The 25,264-nt window shown below is 40.2% G+C and overlaps 1 protein-coding gene across 3 annotated transcripts in view; it reads left to right on the forward strand.

Annotated features, from left to right (window-relative positions):
• The window catches only part of NETO1 (neuropilin and tolloid like 1), a 265,344-nt gene that overhangs the window by 187,101 nt on the left and 52,979 nt on the right, over positions 1-25,264 (forward strand). For 2 of the 3 annotated variants that reach the window (XM_073631261.1, XM_073631260.1), the window contains exons 5-7: positions 9,177-9,218; positions 9,383-9,546; positions 16,589-16,817. In XM_073631261.1, coding sequence (XP_073487362.1) covers positions 9,177-9,218; positions 9,383-9,546; positions 16,589-16,817 — 435 coding nt within the window. The remainder of the gene's footprint in view (positions 1-9,176; positions 9,219-9,382; positions 9,547-16,588; positions 16,818-25,264) is intronic. The other variant, XM_073631262.1, reaches the window with a different exon arrangement.

A 25,264-nucleotide genomic window follows, 5' to 3' on the forward strand; every position in this document is an offset into this window, starting at 1 on the left:
TAGAGTCAGAGAAATAAGTGCATGATCTGAGAGAGGTTTGTTGCCGATCTTTGTGGATTGCAGTAGTGGGAGATCTCTTTGTGATAGGAAAATTTAGTCTATGCGTATGTGTTTGTTATGTAAAGTCGAGAAATATGAGAAATCTCTGCCCGTGGGGTTGACTGTGCGCCAAGTATCTACTAGCATGAGAGAGGACAGTAATGTTTTAGTTTTCTTTAGTTTTTTGTAAGGTAAGCTAGAGGTGCCATCTGATGTATACTGAGATGGATTTAGTGATAAATTAAGGTCCCCTCCCAATATGATGCAGCCTTGGGCAAAACCCTTTAATTCCTGAACCATATGTTAGCAGAATTAAACTTGGACAGAATTTGGAAAATACATGTTCGCCAGCGTTATAGGTGTCCCTGCCCACTGACCTTTGAGAAACAGGAATCTCCCATTCCGGTCTGCATATTGTTGTAGGATATCCAAGCCCGCATTTTTATGTAGCATGATAGAAACCCCTTTGGATTTGGAGTCGGGGTTTGTAGCATGAAAGATTTGGGGGTAATCTTTATCTCCAAGTTTTTGAACTGCCCCTGTTTTAAAATGGGTTTCTTGTATAAATAATACATTTGGGTTTAGAGAATAGAGAGAATTAAGGGATTACTCGCTCAGCTGTTTGGCCGAACGTAGTCCGCTGGCAGTGGGAGGTGTCTCAGCAGAGATATAAAGGAAATATATATCTATTCACTGTAGAAGTATTAGTATTTATATCAGAGGATTCTCCAAGATATGTTCCACGGCCTTTATAGTAAAGTTCCTAAAAAGAGCAAATGTGCCCCTTCCAACCTTAAATTCTGCATTTACAGTATCACGGACAAGTCCCCACAAAGTTAGCTTAAAACAAATGAAGAACAATGACAACAAGGATAACAATGACAAGTAGCTTGGGAATCCCAAGCTCACTGATTAAGGATCTGGGCTGACTTGTTCACCCGGCTCCCAGGTAACATTATACAATAACACTCTCCTTCAATATTATTGGCAACATTAAAGAATAAACATACCTTCTTATCTTAAACTCACAATTATCTGTTTATATTAACATTTCATCCACCATGGTGACAACTACACCACCCTGTATATGGAAAACATAACAGCATAAATAAAATGGGTTAGTGAGGTTGTATTCTCTCCCATTTTGGGCCTCCGGCCCCCAGGGATGCAATCCCTCAGTGATCCCTCCCATTAACCAGAGCCCCAATGGGGAAAAGATACCAAGGTACACTAAATCCTGAGATGTTTCTATGCAGCATTGCTCAGCTGTCTATGTTTGTGAGGAGATATACTGCCTTAGCTAGATGTTTAGTAACACCTTTTGAGTGACAGTGTCCTCTTTGTAGCCATTCTGCATGTAAGTCACTTGTAGCTGCTTGTGTAGCTGCTTGTGCTTGGTTGGAAAAATCCAGTTGTAGTACCGGTTAGCCTCACTAGGTGTCATCTTTGGATAGAGAATCTCAATAGGAACAATTGCCAGTATACAGGTATACCCCACTTTTAAGTACACAATGGGGCTTATTTACTGAAGCTGGAAAGTGCAAAATCAGGCTCACTTCTGCATAGAAACCAATGAGTTTCCAGGTTTTATTACCAAAGATTAATTGAACAAGCTGGGGTTAGAAGCTCATTGGTTTCTATGCAGAAGTGAGCCTAATTTTGCACTTTCCAGCTTTAGTAAATAAACCCCATTGCGTACTTAAAAGTGGGGTATGCCTGTATAAAGCTGAGAAACAGCATCAAGTAAAGAATGGCAGTTTCCAAGGTAGAAAGTTAAAATGGGGGGTGTTCATCTAATAGTCAGATGGCCAACAACATTTAACCAAAAAAATAATTCCAAAACTTACCTTTACCAGTGTTTGGGTGAAACAAGTAGAACATATTTTCATCTGTAGACAACATCCACAGAATAGGGAGAACTGAATCAGACATTGATTCCTGCTGCTCAAGTATTGTCCTGGAACCGGAATCCTTTAGCAGAATATGGGGATTTGCCATAGTTGAGGCTGGTATGTTTGTTGAATTTAGATTTCTTGGATAAGGGGGTTTTGAAGGAGAGGCTTGTGGGGAATGAGGGGGTGTAGAGCCGAGCGTAGGAATCCTGAATTTCTGATACTATTCAGGTAGGTCAATCAGTGGTAGATTCAACTGCTTATAAAAGGTTGGGATGTCCACTGGTAGTCGCAGGTAGTATTGCTTGCCTTGGTATGTGGCATTGAGGGCGAAGGGAAACTTCCATCTGCATGGTATCCCTTTCTCTCTTAGGACCTCCAGCAGGGGACGCAGCGCTTGCCTGTTTTTGAGGTTCATGTGGGAAAGATCCTGGAATAGGGAGATAGGATGATCATGAAAGATGATTTGATCATTCCTTCTGGATTTGCCCAGGATTTCTTCTTTAAGTGAGAAGCTTTGTAAGCAGAATATAATCTCTCGGTGGTGCTGTGTCTGATGGGCGTGGGTTCAGTGCCCTGTGTACCTTAATAAATTCTATGTCAATGTCTTTAGGACGTTCCAGGAGTTCATTGAAAACAGCTTGTAATGCTTGTTTGATCTGGGCAGATTCTACATTTTCAGGGATCCCCCTGACTCTAATGTTTTGCCCTCTTCCTCTGTTGTCAAGGTCCTCCAAGTGTCTATTGACTTGAATAAAGTGAGTGGCATGGGTGGATACAGCAGTCCCCAAATGCTCTATTGCCCTATCTCTTTTAGCCTCTGCTCTCTCTGTGCTGGTCAGTCGCTCATTGAGCTTTTAAATCAGTTATAGCTGATGAGAAGGTGTTTTGTATACTGTATCTGCAGCTATCTATGTCATCTCAGATAGCTACGGTGGATGATCTGTGTAATCTGCGTCACTTACTAGATCCTCCGAAGCTGACAGGGAGTCTTCACTGGGGTCTGCCTCGTGCTGCAGCGATGCCATCTTGGATCCAGTGCGGCCCCTCGTCCGTGGGGTTTGTGAGCTAAATAACTCCAGAATACTGTGCTTTCCCAGCACACAGAGAGATCGTTGCTGGCTGGGACCTGTAGTACACTTGTTCCGTTTGCCCATAGCCAAAACAAATGGGCTGGAAGGGGATTATGAGCCTCGGTTGTGGAGAGCTCCTCTACTTTGCGTCCATTTCCGCTGAGCGCCAAGCCACGTCCCTCCCAAACAAAGAAATTGAGTGCATGTGGTCAGCGCCATATCCAGAGGTTGTCTTTGGGAAATAGACGTATGAGCATTGCTGCAGAGGTTGAAGGTCAGCCTGTCAGTGCTCAGACCATACGCAGAATACTGCATCAAATTGGTCTGCATGGATGTCGTCCCAGAAGGAAGCTTCTTCTAAAGTTGATGCACAAGAAAGCCTGCAAACAGTTTGCTGAAGATAAGCAGACTAAGGACATGGATTACTGGAACCATGTCCTGTGGTATGAGACCAAGATAAACTTATTTGGTTCAGAAGTTGTCAAGCATGTGTGGCAACAACCAGGTGAGGAGTACAAAGACAAATGTGTCTTGCCTACAGTCAAGCATGGTGGTGGGAATGTCATGGTCTGGGGCTGCATGAGTGCACTGGGGAGCTACAGTTAACTGAGGGAACCATGAACGTCAACATGTACTGTGACATACTGAAGCAGAGCGTGATCGCCTCCCTTCGCAGACTGGGTCGCAGGGCAGGATTCCAACACGATAACGACCCTAAACACAACTCCAAGACGACCACTGCCATGCTAAAGAAGCTGAGGGTAAAGGTGATGGACTGGCCAAGCATGTCTCCAGACCTAATCCCTATTGAGTAGGGATGAGCCGAACACCCCCCTGTTCGGTTCGCACCAGAACATGCGAACAGGCAAAAAATTTGTTCGAACATGCGAACACCGTTAAAGTCTATGGGACACGAACACGAATAATCAAAAGTGCTAATTTTAAAGGCTTATATGCAAGTTATTGTCATGAAAAGTGTTTGGGGACCTGGGTCCTGCCCCAGGGGACATGGATCAATGCAAAAAAAAGTTTTAAAAACGGACGTTTTTTCGGGAGCAGTGATTTTAATAATGCTTAAAGTGAAACAATAAAAGTGTAATATCCCTTTAAATTTCGTACCTGGGGGGTGTCTATAGTATGCCTGTAAAGGGGCACATGTTTACCGTGTTTAGAACAGTCTGACAGCAAAATGACATTTCAAAGGAAAAAAAGTCATTTAAAACTACTCGCGGCTATTAATGAATTGCCGGTCCGACAATACACATAGAAGTTCATTGATAAAAACGGCATGGGTATTCCCCACAGGGGAACCCCGAACTGAAATAAAAAAAAAAAAAAATGACGTGGGGGGTCCCCCTAAATTCCATACCAGGCCCTTCAGATCTGGTATGGATATTAAGGGGAACCCCGGCCAAAATAAAAAGAAAATGACGTGGGGAGTCCCCCTAAATTCCATACCGGGCCCTTCAGGTCTGGTATGGATATTAAGGAGAACCCAACACCAAAATTAAAAAAAAAAAACGCGTGGGGTCCCCCCAAAAATCCATACCAGACCCTTATCCGAGCACGCAACCTGGCAGGCTGCAGGAAAAGAGGGGGAGGATGAGAGAGCGCCCCCCCTCCTGAACCATACCAGGCCACATGCCCTAAACATTGGGAGGGTGCTTTGGGGTAGTCCCCCAAAACACCTTGTCCCCATGTTGATGAGGACAAGGGCCTCATCCCCACAACCCTGGCCGGTGGTTGTGGGGGTCTGCGGGCGGGGGGCTTATTGGAATCTGGAAGCCCCCTTTAACAAGGGGACCCCCAGATCCCGGCCCTCCCCCCTGTGTGAAATGGTAAGGGGGTACAAAAGTACCCCTACCATTTCACTAAAAAACTGTCAAAAATGTTCTTCTGGTTCTTCTGGTTCTTCCTCCGGTGTTCTCATCCAGCATCTCCTCCGCGGCATCGGCGTCTTCTTCCCTTCTTCTCTTCGGGCCGCTCCGCATCCATGATGGCATGGAGGGAGGCTCCCGCTCTTCTCTTCATCTTCTTCTCTTCATCTTCTTGTCTTCATCTTCTTCATCATCTTCTGTGAAACCAAAGGAGAGCCTATTCCTGAGGTTAGATAGTGTCCTTCTATAATAGCATCTAGCGGGTCAAGTTTCTCACAGGGAAAAGGAACCTTCAACTGTAGTCTTCACAATTCACTATACTTCAGCAAAGGTAAAAGGAGGCTGCTTACCAGATAAGTAGGACCCCCCTTACAGAGACCACTCGTAACATGTGATAAGCAAGAAAAGAGGAAGAAGGGTGCTTCCTAGTGCAACGAGTTTTAAAAAAACATCCTTTATTGTCAATTCATAGAACAGCTGACATCCTGAGAAACATGATCCAGGCAAAAAAATTCAAACGAAAAACTCAGCAGCGGCGAGAGCCAGCCAGCTGGTATGTGGTGACGTCAGGTCCTTCAGCTCCACCCTATGCTGCGTTTCTCTGTATGACGCATCAACTGGGAAAGGAGCGTGAAGTCGTGGAGGATTGGAAGAAGAATTCAGTGGCAACCTGTGAAGCTCTGGTGAACTCCATGCCCAAGAGGGTTAAGGCAGTGCTGGAAAATAATGGTGGTCACACAAAATATTGACACTTTGGGCCCAATTTGGACATTTTCTCTTAGGGGTGTACTCACCTTTGTTGCCAGCGGTTTAGACATTAATGGCTGTGTGTTGAGTTATTTTGAGGGGACAGCAAATTTACATTGTTATACTAGCTGTACACTCAGTACTTTACATTGTAGCTATATGTCATTTCTTCAGTGTTGTCACATGAAAAGATATAATAAAATATTTACAAAAATGTGAGGGGTGTACTCACTGTTATGAGATACTGTAAATGATTAGGAGAATCCACTTACAATTAAAGGTGCCTTGACTCTATATTAGAAGTGGGTGCCACCACAACATGGTAAAAATTAGAAAAGAAAATGTGGAAAATGCAACACGAACTTAGGATACCAAATATGTTATATAATATAAACCAGTTAGGTATAAAAATATATAAAAAATGCTCAAATAATGAGAAAAAAATGTATTCCAAGCATCAGAGGCTTTCCACTAGTCCCTCCCCCCTACACTACTGCCCACATCCCTCCCATACCAACATAACTACCACCTAAAAAAGTCCTCCACTGGCAGCAATAAATATGGAAATGAACATGGCCAATCGATATGCATGTTCTGTACACTATATAATCACGGTAAACATGGGTATGATGCTCTACTATGATGATGGAAGGCCAATCCCATCAGGTAAAAGTGTGTTCCATCCAAAGGATTCTATACTGTAATGATGGAAGGCCAATCCCATTTGGTAAAGACCTGTTCCATCTATACAGATCTGCATATACCATAAACTGTAATGGCTGACGCGAGTATACCAGCAGTTCAAATATAAAGAAGCACTCAGTAGAAACGTAGTCCTGAAGATAAAACAGAGACTGCAGACATTTGAGAACAGGATCCTATTTAAACTGATGAAATATAATCTCGTATGCCAAACAGGAGATATTAAAAGTTGGATTGCTGCATAGAAAGTGATGATAGTGCAGTCTCTATGTGGTAGATGTTATGCACTCGATATGTGAGGGCAGCCGATGTATAAATACAAACAGTGTTCGCACAATTCTCCCCCAATTCATATGGGTGACTAAATGGGCCAAATGTCCATGTTTTAATGTATTTGTCTTGTCCTTCCTAAGAATCTCACATTACACACAGACATACATCTCTAAACCAGGTGGTAATAGAGCCGGAGCATAAAATTCACTCAGATGCAAGCTGGCTAGATTAAATGGTTTAGCTGTAATACCAGCATTACAAATGGTGCGGTCTTACCAAGGCTTCACCCTTCTTTGGGGCAATGTCTCCTCTTTGGCCACACTAAAAAGCCCAAACCCCACTCTACACCTGGGCTCTCTGCAGCAGGGGTGAAAAAACTGGCTTCCCACAGACCACTGACAACCACGGCTGCTAATTCAGGCAGACACCCATACAGGCTGCTCTGGGAGGATAGAGGAGGCAGGCAACGTGATCTTACACATCTACACATATCATCCTTATGCTCTGGAACTTCCACGGGACGTAAACCAAGTACCACCTTACCTCTAAGCAGTTGTAGGTGGCACCCAGGTGACTTAGAGGGCTAGCATCACATTTTTTAGGGTTTGGACTTTGGTTAATAGTGGATCAAAAATAAGTTGGACAGTGATTTAATCTTTTAACTTTTATTGCTCATATTAGTTTTGATAGATAGTATTTAAGGATGCCAAATATCCAAAAATAGCACAAATATGGAAGACAGATATTCTGAAAAAGTAATAGTCCCTTTGAGAGAAGCCAGAAGTAAAGGACCAGCCAGACAGATATATGACCTTGTATCAGAAGTCATAGTCTTTCTTTAGTTGCAGTGCAGTGCCCAGTTCCTATGTGACACTCTTCAACAAGAAGATCCTTGAGTCCAGTTTCCTTCAGGAAATTATTTCAGCTTCTATTTAGATTTTTGGGCCTTCTGCTCACACCTGAGGCTGAGGCATGGCCAAAGCAGCTATCCTCTACCCATGTGTCTTCCCAGGGAGAATCCCTGTTTCTACAAAGGTGTTTCTTAACACGTTTTCATCTCCCCAAGCCATACTTATGAATACAGCTTCTCAGGGATTGGTGGGCTCAAATAAACATTCATAATCTAGGTAATTTACCCTTCTGTACTGCTTACTGGAACCTCCTTCAAGCAACAAAGAAAACAATCAACCTCACCAAGCTTAGAGTAATCTTGCCAAGACTAAAACAGCTCAAACTGGTTAAAACCAAGATATAACCCCACTTAATGTAGATAGGGAAGAAACTGCTTAGACCATGGTTCACTACACTTGCATACATACAATTTTAAAATGAAAGAGTAAAGATTATTTACATCATGATCATTTTCTTTAAATGTATATCTTCAACAGCTTCTGGGATTTGCTTTACTTTTGTGATACAATACGTGGTATAAATTTAGTCAGCATTTACTGTATTTCTAAATTACTGTACTGTGAATTTTACTGTAGCAATACTACTACTGTAATTTAAAAATAATAAAATATTATTATTTATATAGTACTACTACTCTGTCAGACTACTACTCTGTCATATTGCTGTATCTATAATTTTGTTCATTTAAAAATAACGTATATACATATGGAATTTCATATAACTCTTGTTTTGTTGTTGATTATGACTTTTTGTTTTGGTTTTATTGCTTTACTTTAAATGACCCATTCATGTTCAGAAAAATATTTTTTTTTTGCTAGTGTGTCATATCAGGTATATCAGTCTATATTGTTTATGGACCATTGCCAATACTGCTTTATAAATTGTGGATATTTCAATATCTTCACTTATCCTGTTTTAGTTCCTAATAATATAAGAGATGACACACAACTAGTCCACAGAAATGCAATAGTCCTTTTTGCGAGAAGCAGGCTGCAGTAGACCCCCAGAATACTCCCGCAAACTTATAAGACATAGGCTAACAACTGCTAATAGGATGATTAGTGTCTCAGAAAGTAATTCTTTAATTCCCTATTCTTCCTGTCAGAACAGGAATGTAAGAGTTCAAAGATTCTATTTTCTGTGTCTAAAAAACACAAAATCATCAGGTTTTTATTCCCTGGCTTACTAATATTTCGTAGTGCTTCTAAACTAGGATTCACTATTGCTAAGTGGCACTACCAGATCTTTATTTGTTTCTAGATGTTGCCTAACTTAATATATGAGATTGGCCATCAACATAAAATAGATTCATAGTCAATATGTTTAAAAAACAGCTTAGCTGGTAAAAACTAGCACATTATTACAAATTGCTTTTTTCTTGCTGTAAAGTAGAAGCAAACTATTGATTTATTCATTAATTGGGGCTTGTAAAAAGCATTGTATAAAAATGTGAATATTGTTATATAAATTGTTATATATGCATAATATTCCAAGTTCCTTTTTTCCTAACTAGATTCAAAATGTTATGGAGTGGAAGAAAACTATTGATTAAATACTTAATTAGGGCCTATAGAAAACACAGTATACAAATGTGAATAGTTTTATAATAACTGTTAGATATTCATAACATTTCAAGTTTTTTTTTTTTTTTTTTTAACTAGATCCAGATTTTAAAGATCTTGGAGTTCTTAAACCTTTACCTGGTAGGTACACAATTTGCTTTTCAAGGTAATTGGTTTATGGCCATTTTGTGGCAATTCCTCTCCTCCCCTTTCCTCTTTTCACCCCTTCTCTCCCTTCTTCTCCTCATCTATCCTCGCCTCTCCCACCCTTCCCTTCTCTTACCTTCCCTTTCTTTCTCTAATAGGACGTTTTATTATATTTTTGCTTGAATTAAATTTAGTTTGTGAATTTGAAATGGGAGGACCAGAAGGAATAATAGAATCCATGCAGATCCTCAAGGAAGGAAAGGCGTCTGCAAATGAAGCAGTTGATTGTAAATGGTATATTCGGGCTCCACCAAAGTCTAAGGTCAGTTTTTTTTAAAGTATGTTATAACAACAGGCCACATTGATAAATAGTCACAGCTAGAAAACGTGATTTTTTTTCAGGCTTAACAAACCAATAAAACATGCTCCACTTCATAAATTCTTCCTTTGTTTATCTTTCAAACAACATTCAGTAAAAAAAATCCATTTGTCAACTGGTTGTTATGGACAAGCATATTATTTTCATTCAGAATAGTTTTTATAAATGAGCACTTTATTGACTGACAGGTAATCTTAAAGAAATCCAAAAATGAAAAGCATAATTACACTCTGTACTGAATCGACATTGGTCTAACAAAAAGTATCTATAGTATGGCTAGATTATTTTAAAGCCTGCTGTTTGGGTGAGTTATAACCCTGCACGTCCCATCTTTGAACAGCTATTGCATGTAAAACATTCTCTGTATCTTACAGCCTTCAAGGTGTTTTGGATGCCTGGTCCCCCACTGCATGCTGTGGTTTTATCTGATGGCTGCTACATAGTGACCAGTGGATGGAACCACATATGCAGTGGGTACAAGTCATCTAACATACACATGAGTGTGGTAGATGCAGAAGATTCCCTGGGTATGGTAGCTCTTCTAGAGTGTGAAGATCTGCTGGAGAGTGTTCATTTGCTGGAGACATTTAAAAAAAATCCTATTGACAGGTCATTAAGTCAGGACAAGTGTGCAGATCAGGAAGGTCACTCTCCTGCATACTTTAATCAAATCAGTGACTTCAAAAATTGAACCAAAAGGTTCAGTACAATAGTTGGGCATCTGGCATTTACAGAAGTAGAAGTCAGCACTAACATCTCTATTGTTCTTTGCAGATTATTTTACTTCAAAAGCACATCTCTAGTCAAAATTTATTTTTCTTAGTTTTGGATTAAGGAAAGCAAAGTTTAACCCCATCAGTGTTTTTTTTGTTTTTGTTTTTGGCTGTCATCCATTGAAAGATTTCTCTTTACTTTGTCTCCCAGGGATACATTGGGATATGAAAGGAGATCTCTCCAAAATGAGATCACTAGATCACTAGAAAAATTATCTTAATTTAAAGATTTCCTTCCAACCCTGTTCTGGCAATTACTGAAAGATTTCAGACTTCCCCTAACTTTCTATACCATGTATAATATTCTCCTTGAGAAACAGGGATGTGAATTTCACCAGCAGAATTAGAAACAATACAAATTGAACAAAAGTTCTCTACCTAAGACTAAAAAACAATACAAAGGAAAGATCATCCAAATCCTGGTTTGAATTGTCCAGTGTACGAAGACTTACTAATATTTAAAAAATAAATTATATTATATTATTATAATAAATATGTTTCAGTTATAACCCAGTAAATTAAATATTACTGTTTAATTAAATTAAAGTTTAGCCCACCATTTGACAGGAGAATCCTACATAATAGTTAAATAGGATCCTAAATATGAATCCACTGTGCTATACTTTCCAGATTACTGCTGGAATGGTCTATGACGACTCATGGAAGGTAAGAATATTTCTTTGAAATGGTGGAAAAAACCTGCGCTAATGAGCAAAACACGGTAAAAAATTACTTAAATTCACAAAATGCAGCTGCAACAAAATACTCCAAATATCCATAAAGTAAAAAGCATATAAATTAAAAATTTGTGCGCTAGCAAAATATATATTGAAACAGTACAATTAGGAAGCCCCTTGGGGTAATACCCGGAGCCACAATGTGTTTGAATCCCAACACAGAAAAATAACAGGACAACACATACAAATTGTGCATTAAATCATATATCCTTGAAAATTAAAAAATAAAAGAATATAAAAAAATGTGAAAAGAGGAGAACGTTCTGAAGGTACGATTGATCACTCAATCATTTAAAAAGCACCACATTCAGTCCGTGAAGAACAAGTTAGCAAAAACCAAAATAAGTGAAAAAGAAAAAAGGAGACATTCCTTTGGTGTGTCACATCAAAGCTGAAAAGTGAAAAGATGCAAAAACACTTCCAAGCCACCCTTGATTGCAGGGGAGGAGTAATGGATGTGCCCTTACCCTATTCTTTACCCTACCAAACTGATGCAGTACCAGTCATTTTGTGTATCTCTTCAAAGACTCCAAATGTCCTCAAATGAAAGAAAGTACTATATTAACTTACCAGCACAAGTAAGGAAATACATTCTCAAAATATCAGACGATGGCTACAAAGCGCAAACAATTGTCAAATTTAGTAAATGAGAACACACTTGTTTTATGGCTTTTGTAAGAATGTACTCACTGATATGAGTAAGTTTAAGTTTACTCAATAACATATTTTCTTTTTGTACAATTGGTGGTAACATACTGCAGTATGTTATCCCACCAGAGGGCAGGTGCTACATTTGAAGTCATTGGAGCAATATTAGCATTGACTAGAACATCTTTGCCTGGTGTGGAGGAAGAATAACCTTGCCTGAGATATTCCCATGGAGCATTCCAGAAGTATCAAAAGAATTCTTTGTGGACATTTCTCCCTCATGAACAATTTTTGAAAGATATCATGAACATTTACTTTAAAGAGACTGGGTACAAACAACAGTAAATCACCTCACCCTCTAAAATAATAGGTTCCATAAAGTCTACCAAAATAGACGCCCTACAACATTTCCAGAGCATTTGTTTCTCACCACTGGTGCTCTCCCTAGACCCCTACAAAAATTTGACATTGTTATTAGAGTCTATCATGAATCTAGAATGCCTTTTTGACACAGGCTACAACAGGACTGAACAATTTATGTTCTGTTGGGCTGCTTGGGCAGTAGGGATGAGCCGAACACCCCCCTGTTCGGTTCGCACCAGAACATGCGAACAGGAAAAAAGTTCGTTCGAACATGCGAACACCGTTAAAGTCTATGGGACACGAACATGAATAATCAAAAGTGCTAATTTTAAAGGCTTATATGCAAGTTATTGTCATAAAAAGTGTTTGGGGACCTGGGTCCTGCCCCAGGGGACATGGATCAATGCAAAAAAAAGTTTTAAAAACGGCCGTTTTTTCAGGAGCAGTGATTTTAATAATGCTTAAAGTCAAACAATAAAAGTGTAATATCCCTTTAAATTTCGTACCTGGGGGGTGTCTATAGTATGCCTGTAAAGGGGCGCATGTTTCCTGTGTTTAGAACAGTCTGACAGCAAAATGACATTTTGAAGGAAAAAACTCATTTAAAACTACCCGCGGCTATTGCATTGCCGACAATACACATAGAAGTTCATTGATAAAAACGGCATGGGAATTCCCCAAAGGGGAACCCCGAACCAAAATTAAAAAAAAAATATGACGTGGGAGTCCTCCTAAATTCCATACCAGGCCCTTCAGGTCTGGTATGGATATTAAGGGGAACCCCGGCCAAAATTAAAAAAAAAAAATGACGTGGGGTTCCCCCTAAATTCCATACCAGACCCTTCAGGTCTGGTATGGATTTTAAGGGGAACCCCGCGCCAAAAAAAAAAAAAAAAACGGCGTGGGGTCCCCCCAAAAATCCATACCAGACCCTTATCCGAGCACGCAACCTGGCAGGCCGCAGGAAAAGAGGGGGGGACGAGAGTGCGGCCCCCCTCCCTCCTGAACCGTACCAGGCCACATGCCCTCAACATTGGGAGGGTGCTTTGGGGTAGCCCCCCAAAACACCTTGTCCCCATGTTGATGAGGACAAGGGCCTCATCCCCACAACCCTGGCCGGTGGTTGTGGGGGTCTGCGGGCGGGGGGCTTATCGGAATCTGGAAGCCCCCTTTAACAAGGTGACCCCCAGATCCCGGCCCCCCCCCTGTGTGAAATGGTAAGGGGGTACATAAGTACCCCTACCATTTCACGAAAAAAGTGTCAAAAATGTTAAAAATGACAAGAGACAGTTTTTGACAATTCCTTTATTTAAATGCTTCTTCTTTCTTCTATCTTCCTTCATCTTCTGGTTCTTCTGGTTCTTCTGGCTCTTCTGGTTCTTCCTCCGGCGTTCTCGTCCAGCATCTCCTCCGCGGCGTCTTCTATCTTCTTCTCCTCGGGCCGCTCCGCACCCATGGCATAGGGGGGAGGCTCCCGCTCTTCTCTTCTTCTTTTCTTCTCTTCTGTTCTTCTTCATTTTCTTCTCCGGGCCGCTCCGCAATCCATGCTGGCATGGAGGGAGGCTCCCGCTGTGTGACGGCGCTCCTCGTCTGACAGTTCTTAAATAACCGGGTGGGCGGGGCCACCCGGTGAACCCCGCCCCCCTCTGACGCACGGTGACTTGACGGGACTTCCCTGTGACGTCACGGGGAATGCCACAGGGAAGTCCCGTCAAGTCACCGTGCGTCAGAGGGGGGCGGGGTCACCGGGTGGCCCTGCCCCCCGTTATTTAAGAACTGTCAGACGAGGAGCGCCGTCACACAGCGGGAGCCTCCCTCCATGCCAGCATGGTTTGCGGAGCGGCCCGGAGAAGAAAATGAAGAAGAACAGAAGAGAAGAAAAGAAGAAGAGAAGAGCGGGAGCCTCCCCCCTATGCCATGGGTGCGGAGCGGCCCGAGGAGAAGAAGATAGAAGACGCCGCGGAGGAGATGCTGGACGAGAACGCCGGAGGAAGAACCAGAAGAGCCAGAAGAACCAGAAGAACCAGAAGATGAAGGAAGATAGAAGAAAGAAGAAGCATTTAAATAAAGGAATTGTCAAAAACTGTCTCTTGTCATTTTTAACATTTTTGACACTTTTTTCGTGAAATGGTAGGGGTACTTATGTACCCCCTTACCATTTCACACAGGGGGGGCCGGGATCTGGGGGTCACCTTGTTAAAGGGGGCTGCCAGATTCCGATAACCTCCCCGCCCGCAGACCCCCACAACCACCGGCCAGGGTGTGGGGATGAGGCCCTTGTCCTCATCAACATGGGGACAAGGTGTTTTGGGGGGCTACCCCAAAGCACCCTCCCAATGTTGAGGGCATGTGGCCTGGTACGGTTCAGGAGGGAGGGGGGGCCGCACTCTCGTCCCCCCCTCTTTTCCTGCGGCCTGCCAGGTTGCGTGCTCGGATAAGGGTCTGGTATGGATTTTTGGGGGGACCCCACGCCGTTTTTTTTTTTTTTTTGGCGCGGGGTTCCCCTTAAAATCCATACCAGACCTGAAGGGTCTGGTATGGAATTTAGGGGGAACCCCACGTCATTTTTTTTTTTAATTTTGGCCGGGGTTCCCCTTAATATCCATACCAGACCTGAAGGGCCTGGTATGGAATTTAGGAGGACTCCCACGTCATATTTTTTTTTTAATTTTGGTTCGGGGTTCCCCTTTGGGGAATTCCCATGCCGTTTTTATCAATGAACTTCTATGTGTATTGTCGGCAATGCAATAGCCGCGGGTAGTTTTAAATGAGTTTTTTCCTTCAAAATGTCATTTTGCTGTCAGACTGTTCTAAACACAGGAAACATGCGCCCCTTTACAGACACACTATAGACACCCCCAGGTACGAAATTTAAAGGGATATTACACTTTTATTGATTGACTTTAAGCATTATTAAAATCACTGCTCCTGAAAAAACGGCCGTTTTTAAAACTTTTTTTTGCATTGATCCATGTCCCCTGGGGCAGGACCCAGGTCCCCAAACACTTTTTATGACAATAACTTGCATATTAGCCTTTAAAATTAGCACTTTTGATTTCTCCCATAGACTTTTAAAGGGTGTTCCGCGGCATTCGAATTTGCCGCGAACACCCCAAATTGTTCGCTGTTCGGTGAACTTGCGAACAGCCAATGTTCGAGTCGAACATGAGTTCGACTCGAACTCGAAGCTCATCCCTATTGGGCAGTTTTCTACTATTCTCAAGAATTCAAAGTGACTGAGATCCCCCTTCAACCTGGCCTTAATGGGGATGGGGCAGGACCTAGTTTCCTTCGTATGACCCCACCCATCCTCCCCTCTCTACTCATTCCATCCCCTCCTTACTGATTCCATTCCCTCTTCATTTCATTATTTCCCTCAATCTCTTTACAAGTGACCACTCAGCTCTTACATTTCTAGAGGCTGTACTACAGCTCCTACAGTTGAAATATGATCTATGGAAGGAGCAGGTCTTTCAATCATCCACGAGTCCTCTATTCATAGATCAAGTTTTATTCATAGAATTAAACATTCTGCTGTATGCAGACATTAAACATGGGCTTAAAGAGAACTCATCACAACATTTAAAAAAAGTTCCCCTATACAGACAAAATAATATACATTTCTGTCTCATCACCCATGCCACCAATCTTCACTCTCTTCAAGAGCTATGATGTCTGGAAATTCTGATTCATCTTACAGACTTGGAGAAGTCTTGGAATCCTGGTACCCTGTTAAGCAGTATAATTGACCTGCAGTGATAGAGGAGCCAGTAGGAGCAAAGTAGTAATGTATAGGTCAGCAGGAGGAACCAAAGCACTCAGCAGGCACTAGATAGATGGAAGAATGATACATAAAATTATTCTTTGTGCATTGTTGCACTTGCAGAGGGTAAGGATTGGCAGTGTGGATGGTGGGACAGGTAGGTATAACATTTTCTTCTTTACAAGGGAACTATATTTTTAATTTTGCAGCACGCTAATTTTTATAAACTGTGTCACTTCAAAGGCATGATCAACTTTATCCTATACTGTACTTTACTACACTGGCCCATGAATACCATTTTTTTATATATAAAACCTAACTTTCCAAACATTCCTTCTCCAGTAAACAGCTCAATTCACATTTGGCTACTTACAGGCAGTGGGATAGCACTATAAGTGTCATAATGCTCAAATGTTGACGTAAATGTAATTCTGTGATTTTAAGATATTTGTGGCCTACATATTTAATGACATAATATTTATCTGTGCTAATTCTAAGAAAGACATTTGGAGATGTTCTTGGGAAACATTTCTACTGCAAGTATTAAACACCCACTATTCATAAATAATGAAAGGATTGTGCAGTTTAATAAATGGTTTGCTTTGAATAGAAGATAATTGAAGTACTTACTGATTGAACTCTGAATGCTCAATCAATGTGTAATAACCATGATGCACTCATAATATGTACTTTATTTTCAGATATACTTAAGATTTTTGGACTATGAAATGCAAAATTCAAACGAATGTAAAAGGAACTTTGTAGCTGTTTATGATGGGAGCAGTTCAGTGGAAGATTTAAAAGCTAAATTCTGCAGCACAGTTGCTAACGATGTGATGCTGCGCACAGGACTTGGAGTAATCCGCATGTGGGCAGACGAAGGCAGCCGTACTAGTCGTTTCCAGATGCTCTTCACATCTTTCCAAGAACGTAAGGGAAACTTTTCTTTATGATTATCTCATGAACCATAACAGTTGTTTTTTTTTTTTAGTAATGTTTGGAACATCAAGATGATATTTTTTTTTTATTCCTTCCAGTACAAACTTCTTTAGTCTAAATGAAATAAAGCAATTCTTCTAACTCCTCTATGTAGAGTATTTCCTCCCTTTATGCCACCCCCAATTGGCCATGTGTTAAATTTCACCTACTTTAGCCATATGACATAATTCTTTGCTTCTTTTGTATAGTCCATATACTGTAGCTGAACTAAACATGCAATTTCAATACTGTTAAAAGTTTTAAGTCTGTTATAAGTCTTGATACTTGATTTGTTGAAATAACCTTTTTTAGATGCAATTATGATTCATCTTAGACTTTAGCCTGCAGGTTTAAATAGTAATGGAATTAGTACCTTAGTATAACTTATCAGGACAGTAAAACAAGAATGTGTTATATGGAGATGTCATAGGTGTTAGCTTGTCCAGAGAAAAACAATAATAGTTGGGAAAAATCCAGCTATGTTGGTTAATATTTTCCTCTGGCATGCTTGCCCAGATAAACTTAGCCATGGCTGAAGAGCCCCTAAAAAAAACAATATTTGTGCATTACCTATGCACATTCAGTATATAGGCACTAGATTCAAATGTACAGTACATACAACCCTTACCAGAAGAACTACACTGGCCAAAAAGATAATTCAGCGAGAACTAAAGTATTAACAGAGTCTGCAGTGTCAATGTATATTTAATTTGGTGCTATGCAAATAAAAAACACACAGAACTGGTCAATACAGATTTTCGAATATTTGAGATGCCACATTGCACATAAATATACGATGCCCAGAATTCAAGGTATTTAAGTGATATATTGCATAGCAAATTACGTAACCATTAAAACACTTACACATAGATATCTAAAAATTAAATGAATTAGTAAAATGTTGTGTAGAAATGTGTGTGTGTGTGTGTGTGTACACTATGTGAATCCACACAACTAACTTTAGAAATGTTAATCTTATTGAAAGGCAACCCATCAGCTTTTCTTTATCTTCTCTCCTTATTGAAATGATTGGTGACACAAGGCTTATACTTAACTGGAGATTTTAATCACTTAGTCATTTGAGATCAATATATCAACCATCTCATTTTGAAACATATTGATTTTGCCATGTAAGATAACTAAAATATTTGACAAACAGGTGCCTGAACCTACTATGCAATTTAAAACCTCATATGTAGCATAGTACTTGCATACTTGTTTGCTATTTGAGATAAGTGAATTATTTTGCCTAAACCAGGATTTTACCCAATTGGCCAGATCTAAAGAGTCTGGATATTTTGTAACCCTTCCCATAGTTCTTTGTGACTATGAAAACAACTAGTCTTGTTTAAAATTTTCTATGGAATCCTGGGAAATACATGTTTTTATTCATAATTACCTTCATTCAAAATGTGTTTCCTGTTGCATGACAGTGATTAATAGAATCCCCCATTATCCTCTAGGAACTATACTTCATATTAGTTATTTAGTAAGTCAGTTCTTATGGCAGCAGCAACAAACTTCAGTGGTCTACTTTAATAATTTATGTAAATCAATTTCTCATCAGCTGATAAATTAGAGCTTTGAATAAAATTAGTATTTTCTATTATGAAAATATGAGGCAGTTTTCTATAGCGCTTAATGATCCTTGAGGGGGAAATGCACCCATCCCTACTTCCAACATCTGATTTACAATACCATCTGGTATGACTTCTGGTAGGTTTTCAGTATACAGCAGTTATCAAAATCGATAGCAAAGATGGAGCCAGAAATAACACATGTACTCATTGCCTCAAATTAAGTAATAATGTTTAGAGAAAGCAGTGCTCAGTCCAAATAAACAATTTTCAGGAATCAACCAGCGCTACCAACCTTTTCTAATAGTCTATATAACTAATTGAATTATAGGAAGGATGTAGTCATAAATAATTAGAGAAAATTACCATATGCAGGCACAAACTTTATAAAAAAAGGCAACTTTTATGATGATTCAGGTTTTACTACTTCCAACTCCGTCTTGGGCTGCTAAATAGTTAAAAGTTACTTCTGGACTGTTGTATAATCTATTCTACTGCTTGCTTTTTGAGACTTCAAGTAGTTCAGAGTAACTCTATTTAGATTATTTTTGGTGCTGCCTTTTATCTGAAATACATTTTAATAAAGTGTGATACATCCAGTGTTAATTTTACAGCCTGTACAGCTGTTTAACTAAGCTAAGATGAAAACCACAATCAAAACATTTTATTCAACATCACATCTCAGTTCTTGTGGACCTCTTTAAATTGGAATTTTAAATGTGATTTGAATGCAGGATTTTACACCCAGTTCAACTTTCTTGAAAAATAATCAGTAGAAATTTGGAAAAAGTATTAAAACAAAAAGGTTGGCGCTTTTACACCCACTATCATTTCTGTCCGTTCTGAAATACATCTATACTCTTCTTGGTGGCAATACAATCTTTGAAAAGTGTCAGAGGTTTTGTGGTGTGGTATGTTTAGTGTTGCAAACATGAAGAAATTGACCTTAGTTGTGCTGTATTGGTTATGGTGAAGCTATTGCCAGCATTGCATTTTTTTGGAGGTAGCACATTCCAGACTGTACACTCCTAGATACTTTGTATCTGCAGAATATGTCCATTTCCCCTTCACCAAAGAATATGTGCATTTCCCCTTCACCAAAGAAGAGTTGCAAAAGGTAAACGATGGGTTCTACCATCTCACAAGAATGCCTAAATGCCTAGGAATGACTGATTGCACCCAAATCTTTTTAGCTTTCTTGTTGCAACTGGGAAGAACTATTCTGGAACAGAAAGACATTTCAATCCATCAATATTTAGGTCGCCTGTGACTCCCTCCAGTGCATCATGAGTAAAAGAACCCATTTTACAGGCAGCTGTCATAACAGCCAAATTCTCATAGTGCTTTATGAGAAATGTGAATGTGGAAAATGCCAAGCAGACAGTGGGTAGGTAAGTGTAATTTCATTTATTTATTTATTTTGTTTATCTATATATTTTTTTCTAATACTTTGCATATAAATACTTTGTCTTTTTGGGATTTTTGCATGTATTTTTATTTATTTTTCCCTTTTATCTGTTATTATATTTTCTTTGTTCTTCTCAACATCTTCTTTATATATGCCATGCATTGAGCTCAAAAGTAAAGTGTGCCTTTTTTAGGCTATGCTTGCAATGACTGCTTGCCTGCTGCCCCAGCTGTTAAATCTTCAAACAGCAGTTGAAGTCCATTACAACATTGCCCATTTAGAGGGCATTTGGGATGTGCACTCACAGTAACAGATGGTACTTTGAAGCATCAACATCATTGTTGAATGTGCAGTCATCCATACTGAAACCCAGTTTGAACCTCGCATTTGACTCTGACCTACCTCTAGATGTAGGTAAGGAGAATCAACAGAGACAGGCATGGAAGTACACTTTATCTAGGTCTAATGTTAATATTTGTTTTGTGCTTTGTCTGTCTATTGATCTTTCCATATTACATCAATCTAACTATCGTTTTATGTGACTTCTTTCTCCCTGCTAATTATCCATCATATGCTATTTTTTCTATTCTACTTTTACTCCTTGCATCTCTACACCTATACATAAACCCTCCTCCTTGACCCCATGCAAACACCTATTTGACATTCATACATGCTTTTGTATATGCAGCTATACTTGGATCCATCTCCCCTCTGCACACTTACACCCATTACTCCCTGTTTAGTATCTCAGTTGTGATGAGACATGTTCATAATCTGTGTGAGCTTTCAGTTCTTCACCCTACTCTGCCTTTTCTTTTGTTACAATTTTGAGTGTCTCCAGCTTATGATACGATAAAGCACAAAGAGAAAACAAATGGAAATCTCTAAATAGTTGTCTTTGTTTCTTTCTTTTCTCTTTTTATATTTGGGTTGTAGATACAGTATATATGTAGATTAATTATGCTAAGTCTCCTTTTGTTCATAGCATTTACTAGTATGGCTTAATGACAATGTTCTGTTTAATGAGAGTCTATCACTTCCTGAAAAAAAAAGAAGAAAAAAATCTTTGCTCCAGCAGAAGACTGTGAATAATTATCCCTCTGGTTGATACTGTCTTCAGCCTCCAGCAAAATCTTTAACAAATGACACCTCTGGTACTGTTGAAGCCTGTGCACAATGGTTCCTCCCACCAGCCCCTATGTCATTACTGTGCCTTGTAGTGATGTAGGTTCTGGTGGGAAGAACCATAGCAAAATGTTGAATGCTGAAGACTTTGTTGGAAGCTGTATAGCTAGAGGATAGCAAGGTTCAGACTCACTCTTGATGCTTTACCAGAGAGGTAAATATTCATAGTATTTTATTGTAGGAGCAATGCTTTTCATTTTTGGGGGAATTGACAGTCACCTTAACAATGTCTTTAGCCCTGCCTGAGCTATCTTTTGCATTCTCATTCTGTAGTTGCTGTCTTAGAGCAGACTAAGGCAACTGTAGGTTTCAAAGGATAAAAACAGTCATCTAGATAGCCTTGTCACATTTAAACACATTGTTTCTGCAGAATATTAAAGATTTATATTTATTAGGCTGAATCAATTACTCATTTTCACTTTAACGTTATTGGAAATTTTCAAACAAGGGCTCAGCGTGTTTTAAGGCTCTTTTGCAAAGCTAGTCTTATTGTGCTTTTAAATTTGCCTTGGAATTTGCTAGTAATGTTTTCCAATGCAGTGTAAAACTGCACAATAACTGTTGATAATTTTGCCACCTTTGCATTTGTGGAAAAGTGTTGCTGGATTTTTTTTTGCCCCTTATCTCTCTTCTAAAAGCTCCTTTCTTGAAAAGTAACATGAAACTGTGGGGGAGAGTTACCAAATCTGGTGCATGCAGAGTCTGATGCAACTGTGCATAGTAATCAATCAGCTTTTATGGTGTTGGCGTGAAGATGGTAGTGGATAGTAGTGGATAGGATCTATTTAAAGAAGACCTAAACTTAGACAATAGTATCCTTTAAAAAAAGTGTAAGACAAGTCAGTTGTGAATGATTTAACAAATACAGTAACTATTCTGAAGCTGTGCTTTTACCCAGGCTAATATTTTTCATCCATTGCTCAGTGTGCATGTGCAACAACTCCTTTTGTTCCCAGGCATGGCCCTCTAAGTGACACCATCAATATATTCTAATAATCAGAAGTTAAGACAAGTAGACAAGCTATGCCCATCACATTCTTGATAGGCTTCTGTGAGGCTAGAAGAACAGATTGTGCCTAGGCCCTTTCACATATGAGGAAGTACTCTGCTACTTCTAATCAAGGAAGGAAGTACACTTTACTAACATGTGCACCATTTTAAAGTTTTAAAATAAGAGTTCTGCCTAAAAGCAGTCATTACATTTATGAATTAAAAAGGCTTACTCTGTACCCCTCTCTGACTTAGTTTACTTCTTTTTTGGGGCTTGATTTCCTCTGATTTCATGATTAAGCTCTGCCCACTGCCATTGCAGTGTCCAATGATGCTGCCTCCATGGCCAATAAAGTCACTTACTGGACATAGGAATGCTGGTTGATGGAGCTTAGCCATCAGGTCACAGAAAGTCAGACCTCAGTAACAAAGTGGAATATAACCAAAGAGAGGTTGAGAATAGTCCTTACTGACTAAGGAAGGTACCATATTTTTCGCACCATAAGACGCAGCTGACTATAAGACGCACCTAGGTTTTAGAGGAGGAAAACAAGAAAAAAAATATTCTGAGGAGGTTACTACACATTACTATTCACCATTCAATTGCTAGAGGTTACTGCACATTACTGCTCGCTGATTGGTTGCTAGAGTTAACTACACATTGACACTCACCATTCAGTTGCTAGAGGTTACTGCACACTAATTGCCTGCAACTCAGTGTCCTCCTCTGCAAGCTGCTCAGTCTGCTGCTTTATTGATCCCCACCCCCGCTGCAGACAGAAGAAGGGTGAGGAAACAGAATGCACACACAGCCCACTCTGTTTGTCTTGCCTGCTCTGCCCAGAGAAGGAGGGGGAACAGAGAGCCAGCTCTGCAGGGAAAAGGAGGGGGAACAGAGAGCCAGGTCTGCCTGGAGAAGGAGGGGGAACAGAGAGCCCGCTCTGCCCGGAGAAGGAGGGGGAACAGAGAGCCCGCTCCGCCTGGAGAAGGAGGGGAATAGAGAACACGCTCTGCCCGGAGAAGGAGGGGGAACAGAGAGCCAGCTCTGCCCCATTCCCTGTCACAGACGCTCCGATCCTGACAGGGGGAAGCAGGCAACCCACAGCTGAGGAGCCGAGTGGCCTGCCCAGTATTCCACAGCGGTGGAGGGGGGGGCTGGTATTTACTCGCTCCATAAGACGCACAGGCATTTCCACCCATTTTTTGAGGGGAAAAAAGTGCGTCTTATGGTGCGAAAAATATGGTAATGGTAGTCTTGTGAAGCCTGCTTTTAGCCAGAATATTTAATTTTGAAAGTACAGTGGAGAAAATATTATTGATTATGTGATTCCCTGCAGATTTTGTATGTTTGCCCACTTACAAAGAAATGAAGGATTTATAATTTTTATCATAGATGTATTTTAAATGATATAGACAGAATATCAACCAAAAATCCAGAAAAATAAAACACATAAAACATATGATATAAATTAAGTTGTATTTCAGTGAGTAAAATAAGTATTTGATCCCCAAGCAAAACATAACTTGAGACTTGGTGGAGAAACCCCCTGTTGGCAAGCACAAAGGTAAGATGTTTCTTGTAGTTGGTGACCAGGTTTGCACATGTCTCAAGAGAGCTTTTGGTCCACTCTTCTTTACAGATCTTCTCTAAATCCTTAAGGTTTCTTGGCTGTCTCTTGGCAACCCGAAGTTTCACCTCTCTCCATAAATTTTCTATAGGATTGAGGTCTGGAGACTGACTAGGCCACGCCATGACCTTAATGTGCTTCTTCTTGAGCCACTCCTTTGTTGACTTGGTGGTATGTTTTGAGTCATTGTCATGATGGAAGACCCATCTACGACCCCTCTTGAGTGTTCTGGCTGAGGGAAGCAGATTCTTATCCAAGATTTTACAACACATGGCCCCATCCATTGGCCCCTCGATGCAGCAAAGTTGGTCTGTACCTTTAGCAGAGAGACAGCCCCAAAAAATCAGGTTTCCACCTCTGTGCTTGACTGTAGGGATGGTTGTCTTAGTGTCATAGTCAGCATTTTAAGAGAGTTTAATTTTGGTCTCATCTGACCACAGCACTTTCTCCCAGTCCTTCTCTGAATAATTTAGATGTTCATTGGCATGAGTATACATGTGCCTTCTTGAGGAGGGGGACTCGCCGTGGTTTGTAGGAAGAAAAATGCTGACTATGACCCTAAGAACACCATCCCTACAGTCAAGCACGGAAGTGGAAACAGTAAGCTTTGGGGCTGTTTCTCTGCTAAAGGTACAGACTTAGCCGCATTGAGGGGCCAATGGATGGTCCATGCATTGTAAAATCTTGGATGAGAACCTTCTTTCCTCAGCCAGAACACTGAAGATGGGTCATGGATGGGTCTTTTAGCATGACAATGACCCAAAACATACCGCCAAGGCAACAAAGGAATGGCTCAACAAGAAGCACATTATGGTCATGGAGTGGTTTAGCCAGTCTTAATCCTATAGAAAATGTATGGAGGGAGCTAAAACTTTGCTTTGCCAAGTGACAGCCAAGAAACCTTAAGGATTTAAAGATGTGTAAAGAAGAGTGGACCAAAATCCCCCCTGAGATGTGTGCAAACATGGTCACTAACTACAAGAAACACCTTACCTCTGTGCTTGCCAATAAGGGTTTCTCCTCCAAGTACTAAGCCATGTTTTGCTTGGGGATCAAATACTTATTTTACTCATTTAACTGCAACTCAATTTATAACATTTGCATCATGTGTTTTTTCTGGATTTTTGGTTGATATTCTGTCTCTATCATTTAAAATACACCTATCATAAAAATTATAGACCCTTCATTTTTTTGTAAGTGGGCAAACCTACAAATAATCAAATAATTAATTACCGGCCAATCATGTGTAAAACACACAGAATGGAGATCAGCCTATGTAAACAAGGCTAATTGGTATGTATGAATGCGCTACTCCCGTACTTAATCACCACCTACAATACTTATTTTCTATTATTCATGAATTGTTCATGTGCATAAACTTAAAATTTGTGCATAAATTTACAGCTCTACATCAATTCATCATATACCCATATATTAATCAATACATAAAATAAAAATCCTTCAAACGTGTTACAAAATCTTTAATGTGACTGGCGTGCTCCTATGCTCCTTCAGTGTTCATATGTGACTGAGTGAGACACCTCCACCATTCAGATTGGCCACTCACCAGATGCTTAACTAAAGATACGCCTTTGGTTCATTCAGGGATAA

The sequence above is a fragment of the Aquarana catesbeiana genome, linkage group LG05, assembly GCF_042186555.1.
Source record: "Aquarana catesbeiana isolate 2022-GZ linkage group LG05, ASM4218655v1, whole genome shotgun sequence".
Classification (NCBI taxonomy): Eukaryota; Metazoa; Chordata; class Amphibia; order Anura; family Ranidae; genus Aquarana; species Aquarana catesbeiana.